This window comes from Meles meles, chromosome 6 (genome assembly GCF_922984935.1).
Source record: "Meles meles chromosome 6, mMelMel3.1 paternal haplotype, whole genome shotgun sequence".
Lineage (NCBI taxonomy): Eukaryota > Metazoa > Chordata > Mammalia > Carnivora > Mustelidae > Meles > Meles meles.
The window spans coordinates 5,303,371-5,321,902 of record NC_060071.1 but is presented as its reverse complement, the minus strand read 5'-3'; the positions used below and the strand labels follow the sequence as shown (position 1 = coordinate 5,321,902).

General features: G+C 48.6%; 1 protein-coding gene across 1 annotated transcript in view; it reads right to left on the bottom strand.

Moving 5' to 3' along the window:
* Positions 1-18,532, bottom strand: part of IQGAP1 (IQ motif containing GTPase activating protein 1) — a 103,685-nt gene that overhangs the window by 14,965 nt on the left and 70,188 nt on the right. Inside the window, exons 16-31 of the mRNA XM_046007996.1 lie at positions 16,964-17,054; positions 16,604-16,771; positions 15,716-15,858; positions 11,445-11,615; positions 10,669-10,752; positions 10,501-10,572; positions 10,339-10,408; positions 9,755-9,963; positions 8,509-8,664; positions 8,105-8,268; positions 7,385-7,609; positions 3,684-3,824; positions 3,507-3,591; positions 2,268-2,500; positions 1,542-1,674; positions 244-346 (exon numbers count right to left, since the gene is read on the bottom strand). Of these exons, the coding sequence (XP_045863952.1) occupies positions 244-346; positions 1,542-1,674; positions 2,268-2,500; positions 3,507-3,591; positions 3,684-3,824; positions 7,385-7,609; positions 8,105-8,268; positions 8,509-8,664; positions 9,755-9,963; positions 10,339-10,408; positions 10,501-10,572; positions 10,669-10,752; positions 11,445-11,615; positions 15,716-15,858; positions 16,604-16,771; positions 16,964-17,054 (2,248 nt within the window). The remainder of the gene's footprint in view (positions 1-243; positions 347-1,541; positions 1,675-2,267; positions 2,501-3,506; positions 3,592-3,683; positions 3,825-7,384; positions 7,610-8,104; positions 8,269-8,508; positions 8,665-9,754; positions 9,964-10,338; positions 10,409-10,500; positions 10,573-10,668; positions 10,753-11,444; positions 11,616-15,715; positions 15,859-16,603; positions 16,772-16,963; positions 17,055-18,532) is intronic.

Here is an 18,532-nt window from a genome sequence, read left to right as displayed (position 1 = left end):
ATATCCTGTTCATTTCCTTTGTAGGACTTCTAATTTACTTATAGGATTACGTGTATAATATCCACGTGTCAAAGTCCCCCTTCCACTGGACCTCAGCTCCTCAGAGACAGGGGTGGGACACATCTGTTGTCGTCCCTCAGGCACACTCAGAGCTGGAGGGACGCACAGACGGACGAGGTGGCAGTCGAGCCTTCCTCCAGCACCTTCCCTGTCACCTTCTGGGTGGTTAAGCCAGAACTTTACCTATCAGGGACTCGATGGTGGGCACCTCGCCCAGGTCGTCCAGCAGCTCATGGATGGGATCGTTGTGTTCCGGAGCAATGGCGTCCTGATGATCCAACAGGAGCTGCATGGAACACCCAGAAGTCAAGTCCACGTGCGACACAGCCCATCGGCCCTCAGCCCCACCGGTGAGGCCTGACAGCACAGAAGGGTCTGATAACCAAGCTCCTGCATTCAAAGAACTGATGGGCCAATCCCCAGCAAACCAAGCCAAGTCAACCGTGTAACACGTGAAGCATCACGCTGGCTCTGCTGGATGGCTTGGGGGATAAGGCATGGAGAAGAAATACCAGTACATTCTCCACCTCGTGGATAGGAGGGATTTAAGCAGACCCTACATGGGCGAGAACAACAAACCCTGCAGACTTCAAAATCCAAAGTTATAATGTACCTTACAACAAATTCAAAAAACTCACATGCACACTCGTACGTAATGTGTGCTGCTTATGGCAAATCAAAGCAAAGTACACTGGACCCATGTCCTCATCTTGGGGGCACTGAAGCAGAGCCTTTAAGATACTATTGTTCTAAGGGAAGGCCTCGGAGAGTATAGTACCTGAAATTTCCTTTACCTTCTTTTTTTAAAAAGTTTACTTGTCAGAGAGAGAGAGACAGAGAGAAAGTGAGAGAGCATGAGCGCACAAGCAGGGGGAGCAGCAGAGGGAGAGGGAGAAGCAGTCTCCCTGCTGAGCAAGGAGCCCAGTGTGGGGCTCGATCCCAGGACCCGGAGGTCATGACCTGAGGTGCAGGCAGACGCTTAACCGACTGACTACCCAAGCTTTACTTTTTATATATTTCCTCATTTCCTGTTCTGTTTTTCCAAATGAGAAAAGAATGAATTACAAAAATGTTGGGGGGAAAAAGGAGCACCCAAGGGAAATCACTCTAAGGGCCACAGAGGAAAAAGTGGGTATTTTAGATGTTGAAAAATCAACACCGAGGGCCATGACAAACAGATCAGCGCTCACAACAGTGACTCTGGAGCCCACCCGTGGCGACTCTGTTTCAGTGGGCCTGTCACGGGGTCCAGGAACTTCATTTGTGACCATCTGCCCAGGTGACTCCAATGCAGAGGGCCTTGGATCACTTTGAGACACTGAGCAGATCTTGTTAATATGCAAAGGGAAACAAGGCAGATGTGATGTCAGCAAGACCAAAGGAAGGGGCGGTATCTGGCTTTCCAGAGATGGTAAGCAGCACCCAGGAAGGCAATCAAGGACGGAGCAAGGAAGTTAAGTAATTAAAGAAAAAATACTTACTGTGTGGGTGTTGATGATTTCACCAATAGAAATGTAGATCACTGGTTTGGTGAGGGTCACTAAATCAGAATATTCATCCACATTAAATTTATCCTGAAGCTCTGGGACATCACACGCAGTTTGGAAAAACCGTCTGAAAATAAACATGAGAGCCAGATCCCCAGGTGACACATGTGTGCAGAGCTGGCGAGAAGACATCCCACAGACCTCCGGAGTAAGGCGTTCAAAGAGAAGACCATCAATCCAAAGACTCCAGAGAAGCTGCACGTGTTCGCTGCTCTTCCTGGCCTTGGGGTGGTGGTTCTAATAACTTCTCCCTCCACCCAGTTTCAATTCCACCTACAGGAACTGCTCACCCGTAATTTAAGACCGTTTGCAAACACTGGAGTCATTAGACAAACCAACTTTATCTTTAAGACAATGTCCTGAACTCACAACTGGATGTTTAATTTGCAAATGTTGAAAGCACTCTCCAGTTCTTCTCTGATTACAAATTAACACCTGCCCAATGCGGGTTCGCTGCTTTTATGTTAAGTGTGGGCTATTCTGTTGGAATATATTTTAACAGCTCAAAATCCTCTTCTTCACCTCCAGAGGCTGTGAGCACATCAAACACATATCCGGCAGCATTGCAGGGTCCAGGGAAAGCCAAGTGTGGTATCTATTTTTGTCCTGACACTCAGAGATAGAAACACGCCCGCAAGTACCTTGTTCCTTTTCCCCTACCTGAATTTCTGGTAGGACTGGGAGAGATACTCATTAATGATGCCCAGGTGCGCATTGTCTCCCAGGAACATCTTATTGGAAGCTGCATGCTGCAGCATCTTGGCAATGGAGCCCAGATTTCGGCGTTGGTCCGTGGTGAGCTGGCCTCCGGCCGACAGGTCAATGATATCAAAGGCGTCGGGAGCGACAATGGCTGGATTCATGTATCGATAGTAAAGCAAGTTACCAATAATCTGCGAACAGATGGAAAAGAGAGATGGGTGTTCAAAACCACTCCACCAAGCAAGCCACAAACGACTTTGCTAGCAAAGAAAAGCAGAAAATGCAGTCCTGTAGGGGAGAGTAAACACCGTGCACACGCCCACACATGCATGCATGCACACACTTCCTCTCCGGGTCTGAAACTAGCACAACCAGACATCGCTCGGTTGGATACAGAGAAAAAGAGATCGAGAACAGAACTGAATATCACCACAAGGAAAGAGCAGCTTCAGGAGGTAACGATGACAGACTTAAAGTCTGTCACTGAGTGTTTTAGGGCATCCTCTGTTCACATTATCACGGCAGCAAATCGGTCTGCTGCCGCCCGCATGACCTAATTAGCATAGTGTCATCTGTCCAACCCCCACCATCCTCATGCTGCAGACTTCAACGGTGGACAAGTTCATGCCTCTGAAATTAAAGTCACTCGACACACATCTCCACAGAAGAATCAAGGATAGTCACAGCATTTCCCCTGGAGTTTCATTCCAAAAAAAAAAAAAAAATTAATTCACCTGAACAGAAAGTCTAGAATCGAGGCCTCATTGTAGGAAAGCACAGAACTAGGAGAGAGAAGAAAAAAGCGTTCAGATTAAGGGAGGGAAAAAAAGGGAAGGAGCATAGCCGAGTAAGAAAGACAGTTATCAGCAACAGCCTTAGCAGAAACAACGGCGCTTGCTGCCATTCACCCGATCACCAGCAGAGGGAGCAATTCTCCAGCGAAAAGATGGGACTGAGAAATTTCTCTTCAGACAGGAAAATCCTCCTCTACTTGTTGGACGTCTGTGTGCCAAACAGTAAAGGAACTACACAGGGACTAAGAGAGGTATCGTTTACGATTTATGATCACTTTCAAGAGCTCACAACCAACGGGGAGCTATTGTTGGAATCTGCGCTTGCACACTAGCTGAAGGTCTCAGTCGGGCCTCTCCTCAACGGGCTGCGGGAGGACAAGGACGGGCCCGCGTCGGGTCTTACCTTCAGCAGCTCATCCTCACCAGCATCGGGGAACTTCTCGTGCAACGAGTCCTTCAGCACTTTGGCAATGAAGCGCATCCCGTAGCTGTGGGACGGACAAAACTCCATGAGAGCGGCTGGGGGGCAGAAGGGCACTCACGCTGGGCTCTATCTGGGCTCCCGACGCAGGGCACTCACGGGATTTTGTCCACAGAGCTGATGATGGCCGAGAGGAACTTGTCTGTCACGGCCCGCATGTTCCTGATGGAGTTGTCTAGCCGTGTCTTGACCTCTTCATGAGCCAGAGCCTGCTCAGGGGTCACGTCATAGGGCAGTTTGCTGGGAAAACAAAAATCATCCCCAACTGGGTTAGGTAACAACCAGGAACAGCCCAAGGCAGGACTGTGTCTTTCAGAAACAGAAAGACCCAGAGAGATCAGCTAGGGTGCTGGTGCTCACGCAGCCGGTCGACGGTGGGGCCGGCATCTGAGCTCGGGCTCTTTAGGTGTGCACTGGGTGCCTAGAACTATGTGCCGGGCACTGTGACAGGCCCTTGGGATAAAAGCTATCATAAGACATGACAGCTTCCCGAGTCTCTCACAGTCTGCTGGCACCGGTAAACATACTATGCCGTATAAACAAGCCAACCGGTGCCACAGGGCAGGGGGCTGCCACTCAGAGGGGAGGAACGGAAGGGACACCCGAACTCGGGGAAAAGGGAGAAACACTGTCCTCCGGGAAGGAAGCTCAAATGCAGAGCAATGGAAGAGGAGAAATTTAGTGGTCAAGTAAAGAGGGGCCGGGTTGTGGAGGGCCCGGTATGTAACACTGAGAGGTCTGGACTTTCCTGGAAGCCAAGGAGAGCCACCAGAGGACGGGAGACCTGAGCCTGAGGAAGATTTCTGTGGCTGCCCATGAAGAAGAATGCGTTAAAGACGGACAGTCCCCGATGAGAAAGATGGGTTAGTACCACAGCCTGATTAAGAAATAATGAGGGCATGAGCACGGTTGCAGCAGTGGGGACCAAGGGGACAGATCTAAGATGCTAAGGGGACACAATCAGTGGGACGTGGTGACCCTTTAGGTATTGGTGAGGGAAGTGACAGTTACATACAGAAACTGAAGCCTGAGGAGCTGATAAGATCCCTCAGAGAGAGTCTAAAGAAACTGTCAGGAAAATAGGGTAGACATGCTAGGCTTAACTGGGAAGGACGGGAGGGACTGAAAGACAAGAACGAAAGGCTGGGATCAAGGTTCTGGTACTGCCAATGAGGTCAAAAAGTAGTAACGATTATCCTGGATTATCCGGGTGGCTAAAATCCAATTGTAAGTGTCCTAACAAGACAGAGGCAGGGGGAGATTTGACAGACAGGGAGGAGAGGGCGACGTGACTACAGTGATCCGGCCACGAATCAAGGATGCCAATAGCCCCCGGAAACTGAAGAGGCGAGCGAGGAACGGATTTCCCACTAGAGCCTCCAGGGGGAGCCCGGCCCTGCCGACACCTTGCTTTTGGCCCCTTGATACTGATTTCGGATTCCTGGTCTCCACAAATAGGAGAGAGTACATTGCTGTTGGTGTAAGTTTGTAGCAGTTTGTCTGCTAAGTTTGTAAGTTTGTAGCACCAAGTTTGTAGCAATTTGTCACAGGAGCAGAAGCAAACAGATACAAGCAGATAGGGATACAAGGGCATTTGTCATATTATGTCTGAATTACAACTAAGCAGACTACCAACACCAGACTTCAGCAAAAATCAGTAAAAGCATTCTGTTTGAATTTGTAAGAGTAACATATATTTTATTATTTGTAAGTTATGTGTTCTGTACCTTTTATACCAACAAAATGTGTAACTTTATGTGTAACTGACATTTGGTAAAAAATAGTAATGAGCAGGGGCACCTGGGTGGCTCAGTGGGTTAAGCCTCTGCCTTCAGCGCAGGTCATGATCTCAGGGTCCTGGGATCGAGTCCCGCATCGGGCTCTCTGCTAGGCAGGGAGCCTGCTGCTTCCTCCTCTCTCTCTTTCTCTCTCTGCCTGCCTTTCTGCCTACTTGTGATCTCTCTCTGTCACATAAATAAAATCTTTTTTAAAAAAAATAGTAATGAGCAAAGGGAATGAAAGTGCTCAGCGCAACGAGTGAAGTCAGAGAACAGAATGTTACATTTCTCAGATTTTAGAGGCGAACGTTCCCAAGAGGGGACCAGGTCCCAGTCCCTGTGTCTAGCGTCTGAAGCTCAGTGATCCGCGATGCCTGCAGGCAGGATCGGCTCCCACTGCACTATTACACCTCCCAGTTATCACTGGCAAAAAATGTGTTGAAATCAATTTCCATTTTATGAGAAATATAACAAAGTAAGACACCAGTCTGTGACAGGCGCTCACAGGGGCGGGGTGGGGGAACAACCCCGGCATGCCTACCAGAACTTTGATCTGAAACGGCCTGACTTGTGGACCATGAGAAGGGGTAACTCCGCACCCTTGAGCCAGTGTCCTGTCGGGCAGGGACGCCCTGGGTTGCAGGCAAAACTTCCCAGTCCAGCATGGCATTTGTCCACCACAGTCCCAGATCTGAGCCTCAAGTTACAGGGCAAAACACAAATGCACTTTCCACCACACCCAGCAATGGCCCGCCTCCTGGTGACAGACTCACACATTACTGAGAATAGATCAGGTGCCCAGTGGTCCCGAGGGGATAAGTCCTTTCTCAGAGTCAGCAGAGCATCAGTCCTCAATCCAGAGTGTGCCTCCCCCTTTGCCTGGGGGCCAGGCACCTGGAGAGCACGACACTGGGCAGCAATGCTCAGAGCGGGAGCTGGTGCCAGTCCACGACTCCATCTGGGATGGGAAGGAGTTCGAGCCAGGATGGAGTCAGAGCCCTGCTTTCTTCCCTGAGAAATCGTGGCTAGGAGAAACACCAGTTGAACTCCACGTGTGCTGAGGGATACAGGATTTTCAGCTACTGGCCCACAGAGGACACTCTAAGTAGCGACGATACAGAGAGCCACCCCTGCTCAGCTCCAGAGAACTTCACGCACAACCTTGACCTGGACCTGCTCCACGACTGCCAGGAAAAACCAAAAACCACCTGCACCAAGCTGCTCAGCCTCTCCGCTCCCACTCAAGCCGGAGAAAACCAGACACGTGCTGGCTCTCGGAACTGTAATTTCCCAGCATCGCACACTCACCTGACACACCTTTCTCTAGAAGTGTTCATGCTGGTGGTTAAACGGCCGCCCTGGTCCAGAAATCCCAAGTTATGATAGTCCAGGGCCGCCCCCACACCATCTCCTCCCCTTTAACGAAACACGCTGATCTCACACACCCGAGTCTTCCCGTCCAACTGCGTCTCCAGGGATGCCAGTGTCCCTTCAGGTCCGGGAGGTCCGGGACCCCAAGCGCCTTCCACCTCAGAGCGCTCAGACGTGAAGCGCCTGCACCTGGCTCTCAGCAAGACTGGCCCCATCTTAACCTTCAGGCCGCAGTTATGTGAAATTCCACCTTCTCAGAGACGCCTTCCCTAACCACTCAACCTAAGTTACTTTCCTCTTGTACTCCCCATTATAGTTCCCGGGGCAAGACTTCATAAAACTCTCAATCCATCATTTCACGTTTAGGTGCCTGTCTCTCCCATACAAGAAACCACGAACAGAGGGCAGAGGGCTTGTCTGTTCCGTTCGTACTGTACGTGTGCCCCACACAGAGCCTGGCACGTGGTGAGCACTCAATAAATATTTGTGGATAATAAATAAGCTGTGCAGGGATAAATCACCAGGTCAATAATGTAAAGAGGAGGTTTCTAAGGAAAAACTATTTGAACAAGTATTACTTTATAAATCAAAGGTTAAATGCTTAAAAAAGAAAATAACAAAAATACCAAAAAGGTGTTGCAGTTGCCTTACCTTGCCTCGCCCGTCTGAGACTCCATCTGATTAACCCAAGACTTGTATATATCCACAGGGTCAGTTTTGATGTTGAGAGACTTGTCGTCCATAATCTCCTTCACGACGGGGGCCAGGATTTGTCTCAGGGCGTTCTGGCCCCGGGCGCCTCGGTTGAAACTCACAACCATCTTAATGACTGTAGGATTTCCTGTCACGATCTCTTGAATCTGATCTACTTTTGACCTACAAAACATCAGACACCAATTCAAATTAAACTAATCATGGAGTCTATCAACGTAAAGACAGAACATCTACTTACAGAAAGGCCCCATCCCCTGGAAAGAGAAACCGCTGGAAGGAAGGAGGTTCCTTCCAGCGGTTTCTCTTTGACCTGAACCCAGGACCCTCCTGCTGTTTGCAAACTCAATCACAGAAACATGAATGGGACCTTTATTAAGATAAAAACGTGGCATCTTCATGTTTGGATCTGCTTTTTAAAAAATTGTTATCTTAATACAGAATCTTCCTAAAGTCAGTGACTCTCTTACTCTACCACCTCCTTGAAGCAGCAACACTTTTTACTTGTGATTTAAAAACTGGAAGCTTCTCTCGAGTCAGTGTTTCACCTAGATCACAGTGTTAACTGAGGTCAAGCGCAGGACGGGCAGGCCTGAATCTCAAACTGTGAGTGAGTGTGACGGTGGGATGGGGTCCCGGGCGGCAGCCGTCTGCTCGTACTTGATCTCCTCCTGGAGCGCCGTCTTGAAGAGCCGTAGGAGCAGGTACTCCTCTCGCTGGTTGGACGCGTAGTTGTACAAGGTGAAGATTACAGAGTCCATGAACTTGGTGGATTTGTTCTGGGGCATCTGAAAAATCAGCTTTGCCAAATAGGTGGGGTTCGTCTGAAATAAAAACAAGGGGTACGTAATTTCTAGGAAATATAAGGGCTGGCACGGATATTCACACTCTGTTGAACTTGAAGCATTAGAATGTGTGGAAGTAATCAAGAAAAGTGAGACAGCCCTTTGCTCACCCCTCAGTGGAAGCCAGAAATGCTCTCACAGAGATGCATGTTAGTAAGGTCTTCTTGTGGGAAAGGAAGCAGGTTAAGTCTTACAAGAGCGGCTCCAGGAACCACTCACCTGCAATAAATAAAAAAGGTGTTGGTAAGCCTCCAGCTTCTCTCTCTTCTCCTTGCTCAAAGCCTTGAGCCCTCCCTTCTGCTTATTTAGCATCATCATATCAGACAACTGCTCCTTATTCTTCTTGGTAAGTTTTTTGCTGTGGGAAACCACATCCTGAAAATGAAAACATACACATAAATCAAAAAGCTTTGAAAGATGAAACTGGGCACTGCGGGAAAGGCCTTGGAGCACCAAAACAACTTGCAGATCCCATTAACTATTTTAGAATCACTACACTGTAGCCTTTTTTTGAAATCTCCTACTTCCATCAAATCTCCTACTTCCAGCTCCCTCTTAAGAACTTGCAGCCGGGCGCCTGGGTGGCTCAGATGGTTAAGCATCTGCCTTCAGCTCAGGTCACGATCCCAAGGTCTTGGGATTGAGTCCCGCATCAGGCTCCCAGCTCAGTGGGAAGCCTGCTTCTCCCTCTGCCTCTCCCCCTGCTTGTGCCTTCTCTGTCTCTGTCTCTGTCTCTCTCTCTCTCTCTTAAATGAATAAATATTATCTTAAAAAAAAAAAAGAACCTGCACCACAAAGATGTCCATAGACTCAGAAAACCAACTTCTGGGACTCTATATTAAAAACAAAGTCTTAAATATCACAAAAGTTATGTATTCACTAAGACATTAACTACAATGCTATTTGTAATAAAAACTTGAAAACAACCAAAATGTCAGGTAGGTGCTGCCATTAAAAATAGCATTTAGAACTAGTGAGCAGGGGTGCCTGGGTGGCTCAGTGGATTAAGCCGCTGCCTTCGGCTCAGGTCATGATCTCAGGGTCCTGGGATCGAGCCCCGCATCGGGCTCTCTGCTCCGCGGGGAGCCTGCTTCCTCCTCTCTCTCTCTGCCTGCCTCTCTGCCTACTTGTGATCTCTCTGTCAAATAAATAAATAAAAAAATCTAAAAAAAAAAAAAAAAAAAAAGAACTAGCGATCACATGTGAAGCATCTTATCCTCTAATAGTAAGCGAAAATGGAAGATACAAAATGACCATGGGGGGTGGAATTCTGGGATGATTTTTCTATCTTTTCCTCTATTTAAAATTTTGCTACTGAATTATTTTGTTTCTTACATAATTTTTAAAGAAGGCATTAGCTGAGAAGAAAACCAGCCTCCACCCTACCTACAAGCCAGAACAGGTAAGACAGGGGGAACCAAGCCGGACAAAGGGCCCCAAGGCCTTTGCTGGCGCCAGACCATACCTGCAGTGTGATTTTATTTTTCACGAGCAGTCCAATTTTGATGTCCATGAGATTGAGGTCATTCTCCAGCTGCTGGTTAGAACGGATGAGGGTAATGACCTCCTCCCGCATCTTCATAAGATCCAGCTCCTCCTGAAAATCTTGGTCACTTTGGTCAAGAAGGTGGACAAATTTTCGGACCACGATCATCGGAGGATCCTCAGCATTGACTGACAGAAAGAAAGCGTGTGTCAGACACATAATGCAATTAACAGAAGAAGTTCTATGTCTTGGGGAAACGTCAGCCTTGTCTTGAAAAAATAACTCGACACACACATAAGATACTTGTTTATTTCTGAGACGTGCAAAGGCAACTGGCAAGTGTAGCCTTCTCGGTCATGCCATCGCTATGTAATGACAAAGGTTAAGACGCCAAGCATCCAGACATTTAGCCACGGGTTAGCAAAGGGACTTACATCACAAAGCAGCACCCTAGCCCCAAAGCCTTGCCTTCAGGACCCGAAAAGAGATCCGTGGAGAATACCCAGAACCTGGTAGCTCTCAACCACTGCCTCAACTCTTGTCTGCCGAGCACAGTTACTCACTGAGAGTCTTGTAGTCATCACGAGCTTTGTTTGCCCGAATAAAGGCCTGGATTTTGATAATGTCATTTATCTAAGGAACAAAGAAAAAATTCCCTTGTTCATTTGTTCACCAAAAATAGAGAAAAACTAATTCTACTGGTCCTTATCCCCAAGGGTACTTACATGGTCTCGGAAATACTGCAGGCGATCTCTATAGCGTTTTCTAGCCTGGTGCATCCTTGCCAGGGACTGAATCTGTGGAGAAGGGATCCTGGATATTAGAACAGTCCCTCTTCTCAACACAGAGCACATTCACGTCCCGAGCTGAGAAATGCTATCAGACTACCATACCTTTATGACTTCATCTTTGTGGGCACGCAGGTAAGCTAAGCGATCTTGATACGCCTTCTTCTGCTTGTATCCTCGCCACTGTGACTGAAACCATCAAATGTGAGCAGACATATTATTTTCCAAAGATCAGAGGGAGTTAAAAAAAATCTCATCTTCGTCAGTTACCCAAATGCAATTCACAATGAAGCTTTCCACAGAACCATGCCCAGCGCGACAGGGGAATTAGGGCGTGGGCTGTCCCTCCATCAGGGGAGCACAGGGTTACCTCCCACTGCCCCTACGTTAGCACAGCATTTCAGGCCTTTCAAGGCCACCCACACAGGTTCCCTTACTGGCTCCTTACAACAAATCAGGTGAGGAAGGTAAGTATTAGTATCCCCACTTACAAACGAGGAAGCAAACTGAGAGGGGCTCACCACCACCTGGTAGGGGTAGGACCTTGGTTGCGAACTTGGAATTCTTCCCGTGATACCACACTACCCTGTCACTGTTGTCAGGCCAGAGTCAGATCCGACACAAAGGAGCAATGTTAGAAGACAACGGGGTACCTACGAAGAATCCCGTCTGGGCCAGACAACTCACCCTGAAAACCATCCAGCCCACGCCAATCATTCTGATCACAACAATAACAAAGAGGAAGTTACTTGTCAAAAAAGGGAGAGACCAAGAAGAAGTCAGAGGGCAAAAACCACTCCCGCTGGATCGTAAGAGCTGGTGCTTCTTACCCCTGCTCCTGAAGCCCCCCAACGCGGTCTGCAGAATGGGCTCTGAGATACCTGAATGCAGGTGATGGCCGGGATTTGTTTCTTCAGGAAGTTCATCCTGGATCGGAACTCCTTTCGAACCAAGTATCCGCGGCAGCGAGCCTGCAGCCTGGTGATCAAGCCTTCGTTGGCTAGCCAGAGCTGTTCTCGGTTGTATGCAGCCGTCACCCCCGAGATGGAGCTCTGGAAAAGCACCCGGTCACGTTGGAGGACACACACGGGGGAACAGACACTTTAACCACTCTCCTCCACCGCACACACACCAACTCTCACGCCTAAGTCTGTCCCACGTCTCTAACGAAGCAGTGGGAATGAAGACTTCAGGGCTATTTCTTGGGGCCAAGTTGTTCTCACATCCATAAAAAAAAAGTTACAAACACACATGTGACCTTTCCACACTCACCGACCCAAACCTGCCTGCCAGAAGCGTGCTTGCTAACAAGAGAACAGAATGGCAGGTACAACACAAGGCTGGGTACCGAGCCCCAGGAGCCCCTAGAATGCCACAGTAGATGAAGGACACCACGGGGGAATGGGAGGATTGCAAATGGCCTTGAAAAGTAGCTCAGAGTGTGTGGATTGGGGCCACAGGCATCAGAGAACCAGCACACCCTCCAAGAGAGGACCAGAGCCAGGAGACTTATTTTTAGAGAAGCAGCACTGTTATCAGAGCAGCTGGCAGGTTAGCCTGAGTGGGTGAATCAGAACGCTGTTACTCTCATCCAAGGGAGGGGTGACACGGGGCTGAGCGGGGGCGGCAGCAGCGAGGACAGTGGGAACATCTGGTTACCCGCCTCATATCCACGTTCCCCTTTTCCTTGGTATCAGAGCCCTGCTATCGTTTTCTGGCCACCAACATGTGCAGGAAAAAGACTCCACGAGCTGGGGATGGAAGCAGCCCAGGCTCCCGAAGAGAGACAGATAAGGGACATCCTGCCTTCTCTGCTCTCTTTCCCTTCCTCCGACTTCCTGCCTGAACTGGTAACTGGATGGCTGGTACTCCAAGAGGTCATTCTGGATGACAAGGTGACCTTGAGAGTAGAAACCGTGTGCTTAGAATGGCAGAGCAGACAGACAGACGGATCCTGGGAACAGATGGCCGTGGAGCCACCACACCTTCGCTGGACTGCCAGACTCCAGAATTATTTAATGGGAGAAAAAATACACCTTTATATACTATTGGAGCCTGTTTTTCTGAGACTGTGTTTGAGATGCCTTCTGGCTGTCTAGACCGCAAAAGGAAAGGCAGACCTGGCGGTTAGGAGAACTGAAGTCCAGAGGTACAAGATTTGGCGGTTCACAAGTGCCAAGGAGAGAGCTAGAGCCACAGACCTGAATGAGGCCCCAGAGATGATCAAGCTGAAGGGAAGGAGGCCGGGGGCATCTTGTGATTCAGTGGAGGGAGAGAAGGCGGATTAAGAAGGAGCCCTGGAAAGTGGGAAAACCAGAAGAGAATCACACTACAGAGGCCAAAAGAGCCACAAGTTTAAGGAAGAAAACACAGTGACAGGTCAAACAGGAGATCTCCTAAGTGAACCTGGTAGTTAAAAGGCTATCCGTAAGTTCAAAGCAAGAATTCTACCAAAGTAAAAGCTGGACGGGAAACCACACTGCTGTGAGCTAAGAAGTGAATGGTAATGGGGGATGAATTAGTGAGGGGCCAGACTAACTTTCAAGGCATTCAGCAAGAAGAAACACATGACAGATCTGCAGGCAAGGCCAAATCAGGAAAATTCCACAGGCTTTTAAAAATATTTGTCCTTTTTTTCCCCACAACGAAGGCAGCATGCCTACGTATGTAGCTGCTACTCGGAAATGTACCCTGGGGCCAACGGCATCAGCGTGGGGAAGGGGGAGCCGGTCAGAAATGCAGGGTCTTGGGCTGCATCTCACACCCACAGACAATGCAGAAAAGCACAGACCCAGGTTCCATACGAGAATAATTGGAACCATGAGAAGAGAAGGAGCACAAGGTGGGTGAGGAACTGGGAGAATAAAATCAGAGACAAGATGAACAGTAAGGTTTGGAGAAGAAAATGACTAAGGATTCCGTGAAGATCCAGACCGACTGAAAGTGCAGAAGGGAAAGTGGGAGATTCCACTTTGAGGGCCACTGTTTTCTTTAAGGAGGTTAGTGCCTGCACCAAAGTGAAGGAACATCCCTCCCCTGTTTAAGATTCTACTACGTCTATACGCAAAACATTAAGTAGGAGCATCTCTGTGGAAGTTAATGAGCTAATCGAAGGGGTGTGCAACTCAGTTAAAAGTCACTGTTAGAAGAGGTGGCTTGGTTCTCTACTGCGGTACATCAGGCTCTGGAAACTCACCGAGGCCTTTCCTCACATGCCAGTTAACAGGCCCAGGACTGCTCATCTCCCCTAAATGGCCCATGCTCCCGCAGTCCCCAGGGCCTTTCCCCACACAGTCCCTTCCCCTTCTCCACGCCTGCTGAAATATGATCTGTGCCATCTTTCTCCAGAACAAAATTAACTGCTTCCTCAACATTCCCTCTACATCACTGTTTTCGAGCATCTGTTTTTGTCTGCCTCACGCTGCAGGACCTCAGTCCCGTGCTGTCTTCACCATCACACCGGGAAGAACGGGGACCCGGAAACTGACACATCTTTACATCCCATCAGAGAGTTTGAGGGCTTTGCTTAAATTTCCTCACGGTGAAAGCATCAGCAAAGAAGGTGCAACACTGACCAAGAAGGTTAGAAGAGAACTTCAAACCCAAGACAGAAACGCATCCCTCTGCTAGGTGTTCTGAATAAGGGGACTATCTCACTTTCTGCACATGTGGGCACCGCTGTTTTTCTTCCCAGGATTTGGGAAATGCTGCCCAATAGAAGCAAATGGCCTGTACTGTCCTCTCCTTCTAGGAATCTCAGTCCGCAGAGCACCTGACTCTTGATCTCAAGGTCATGAATTTGAGTCCCCCCACGGTACGTGTAGAGATTACTTAAAAAAATAAATGAACTAAAATAAAATTAACATTTCTAACTATGACCTAGAGGAGCTCACTGAACATCTCTCCTTGATACCTTTTCCTCTCTTAATGTTTATTAGACAACTCTGGTTTAACGCGCATGAGCCCAGCACCAAGTAATGTTAAAAGTGCGCAACAGCCCATCAAGGACACAAACCCTGCGAACGTAGAGGCTCACTTTGAAAACCAGAAGTGGGCATGAGACAAGTACAGACCTGACTAAAATTCAAATCCAAGTTGGTTCAATTCAGAATTCCTATTAAGTTCTTGGATGGGGGGCTTCAAATGAAGTTGGATGGGAAGGGAATTTTAGAGAGAGTCATCGAGGAGGGAAGCGGCTCAGCGGGAAGAGTATGCACCTCTTGATCTCGGGTCATGAGTCTGAACCCAGCATGCGGTACAGAGATTACTTAAATAAATAAACTTAAAAACAATCATCGAGGAGGTGACGCTTGAGATGGGTAGAAGTTTGACAGATGTAGATGGCAGGGAAGGGACACCTCATGACAGTGGGGACGGGTGTTGTCCACAACCGCACCCCCATTGCTCTGACGAGAGCCTGCTACACTCACGGAGGTGGGAGTGACCGCTGGTGGGAGCAAGCAGGAAGAACGAGCAGCATAAGCAAACACATAGAGGACGGGGGCGGGGGAGGGGCAGGAAGCACTTAAAAGCAGCTATAAAAAACGCTGAGCATGGGGCGCCTGGGTGGCTCAGTGGACTGAAGCCTCTGCCTTCAGTTCAGGTCATGATTCCAGGGTCCTGGGATTGAGCCCCGCATCGGGCTCTCTGCTCAGCGGGGAGCCTGCTTCCTCCTCTCTCTCTGCCTGCCTCTCTGCCTAGTTGTGATCTCTATCAAATAAATAAATAAAATCTTAAAAAAAAAAAAACAAAAACACTGAGCTTCTCTGAAAGTGCAGGTTATATTCTAAAACAGCACAGTGTGGAGTTTGTGGGACAGTCAGAAAAGACTGGAAAGGTAAATCAGAGATTAATAGTCACTGCATTTAACAAGCAGTTCAAGCAACTTTTCATTTTTCTTTTTTCCTGATCATCCAAGTTTTCTTTAGTGAGCACACAATTTACTGGACTTCATTCTGTAGCTCAGATGCTTTACTAATTTACGTACTTAGTCGTCTCCTCAAGCGCTAAGGAAAAAACTAGCCTGCACAGTTCATTATATAGCCTTAATTTTAGTCCAGGGCTTCTAAGCACAGGCCCTGTCCTCCTCACTAGTATTGGCTCTAGAACACATTCTCTCAGCTTCTTCTCTTTGTGAGGAAATGTGACCCACCTGGATCTCCTCCCGAGAAAGCTGCATTGAATTCTGCACGAAGTCTGGGGGTTCCTCCCATCCTCCTTCCTGGGTCTCCAGGTTGTGGTAGTAATAGTATCCACCTTTCACCCAGTGCTTCACCCACTTGCTGTTATTATCTCCTGACAGAAAACAAGGGATGGATAAGAGAGACCCGGAGCCACATCCCACACTCATGCACCCAACACTGTGGGATTATTCCGGCCCGGGGGACAGTCTAAGCAGAACCATTCCAAACCCTGGACCTCGCATCCGTAAGAGTAAGGGGCATCCTAAGTCCCTCTGAAATCACGGTTTTGTTGTGTCTCATTTAGCTCAGTCATTTTTATGTTATAAAAAGAGAATATGAAGTCCAATTGTGGACCTGACCTTGACTAACTTTGTTCCTTCTAAATCAGCATCTAAGACCTTCCACATCAGAAAACCATTCTGATCAAAAGATCTGCAACCATTCAGCCTCTCCAGTTAATAAACAAAAAGGCCATGCAACAGGATGAAAAATCTTATCTTTATTCCCCTCTTTCTGCAGATAAACGACTTTTCACTCTTTATAGACTTAGGCGATGAGAACTCTGATTGCCCTACGAAATGCCGCCCTATTAAAGATAAATTGTCAAATACTTGGATCCCTCTTGCTTTTTCAGAAAATTGACCTTTTTAACACAGCTGCTCTCAAGGGGGGTGGGGAGGTGAGAATATATATATATATTTTTTTAAATAGGGATATTATCTCTTCAGGAGCTCTAAAATAAGCCGAAACACTGTGCCTCTACACTGAAGTATATTTCCCTACAGCTGCCTCCATCCTCCACCCCCCAGAGTCAAGCTTTTCCTTTCAGGGCACATATTTATGTCCCCAAAACTCACCCGCTGCCAGTTTCTTCTTCTTGGCCTCAGCAAGGTCACTCTGGTAAGTCTCACCACATTCGGGGATGACTCCATACAAGCCGACATCGGGGGAACGAAGGGCACTCAGTGTCTTGCCAACGTCACCACCGTCCACGGCCTCATTAATGGCATAGATTCCTAGGGCAACTATCCCAGAAGAGAAGTGTCACCAGAACAGTTTAGAAAGTGTCTAAAGCCACACACTACTTCACCCACTGTCCGCCTCCTGGCAAACTGCCCCTGCCCACACCCCATCTCTCTACCAAGCTGAACACTGAAGCAGGCACACGGTGTCACCCCCACTCACCACAGAAACGGAAATAAACCACGGATACGTACACCTCTGTGCTTCCTGGGTGTCTTTGTTGGACTGCCAGATCCCACCTTGAATTTCATCCAACCACAGCACAGCGGACTCGTCCTGGGTTTCCTACGCACCACGAGAGAGCAAAACAACATCAGAGGTAAGGAATTAGGGTACAAGACATCCAGGGGGTTTGGGGGACTCAATCAGATGAAGAAGGAGTTTCAAACACACCAGACACACCAAACAGTCAAGTGGAAGAGGCTGGGCATCAACAACCTAGAAGAGTACACGAGACACGCCTCCGACGCAGCTGGTGCGGACGGGAAGATGAAGGCAAGTGGTTCCGGAGGTCAAGAGGAGCTAGCAGTGGCAGAAGGACCAACTGGCAAGGGGCCCAGGGACTTCATCAGTGTGACAGGGGCCACCCTATGAATATGAACATGTGGTACTCTTTAAAAAGCCCCTTTGGGCAACGATACTGAGATTCTCTATGACTCCTGTTTGTAAGAGCATCAGACTTTATCCCAGGTAAAGCCAGGAGCCATTACAGGCAATCTAACACACCCCCCCTTTAGATTCTAAAACTTGAATGTTAAATCAGTTGTGGGAAACTTAAAAACACATTTTCACACAGAAACATAGTAAATGGTGATTAGTTTCCTTGGCATGGCCAACAAAAGCCTCACAGGTCCATAGTGTGGTCTGAGTTGAATACTGGGGACACAAATGAAATAGCAGTGTTGGCTAACTTCCCTCTTCCTAAGTATGTCTTAGGCCTTTTTTTGAGGGGGGGGAGAGCACATGAGCTGGCGGGGGTGGCAGTGAAGGGGAGAGGGAGAGAGGGAATCTAAAGCAGGTTCCTCACTTAGCACAGAGCCCGACACGGGGCTCGATCTCTCCACCCTGAAATTGTGACCTGAGCCAAAATCAAGAGTCAGATGCTTAACTGACTGAACCATCAAGGCGCCCCCAATTATTTTTTCTTTCACTAGCTCACTGGCAATCACTTGCTCTGAAAGGCATTTTAAGCGGACCGGACCGCCAGAACCAGCCTCTCTCGGATCTTCCAGTGTCCACGAGTCTGGCTACCACTCTCTGATTTGGGCAAGTGGCTTCGGGAGCAGCCCTGGGACTCCGTGCTCTGGGGGCACGGGCAACACAGTCCGTACCCTGCCGTCTGCCTAGTCTCAGCCCCAGAGTCGGAGATGGAAACCTCTGACACCGACTTAGCTTTCAGGGGTCGTACTGAGGTTACAGAAGTTTCAACCGTTTCCAACAGGGTCGTCTGTTCGCTCATGTTTCCAATTTGGTAGATGAAGACGGGAGTCTTCTCCGCAAGAGGTGAGGAACCTCAGGTTTTCACATGGCCAGGCTGACAGCGTCATGTTTGAGACGATCCTGGCAGAGCCAACAAGATTAACTGCTTCTCGGGCTCGAGCTAATAGCCATCGGGGTAACTCCCTCTGACTGTCTGGTAAATATGATCTGCCAGCGAGACAACACGGGGGGGGGGGGGGGTGGCGGCAGCAGGAACCACAACGATGGTGCCACATGAAGCAGGGTCTGGGCTCCAAGGCCAAGGGGAACTTCTCACCGCCCGC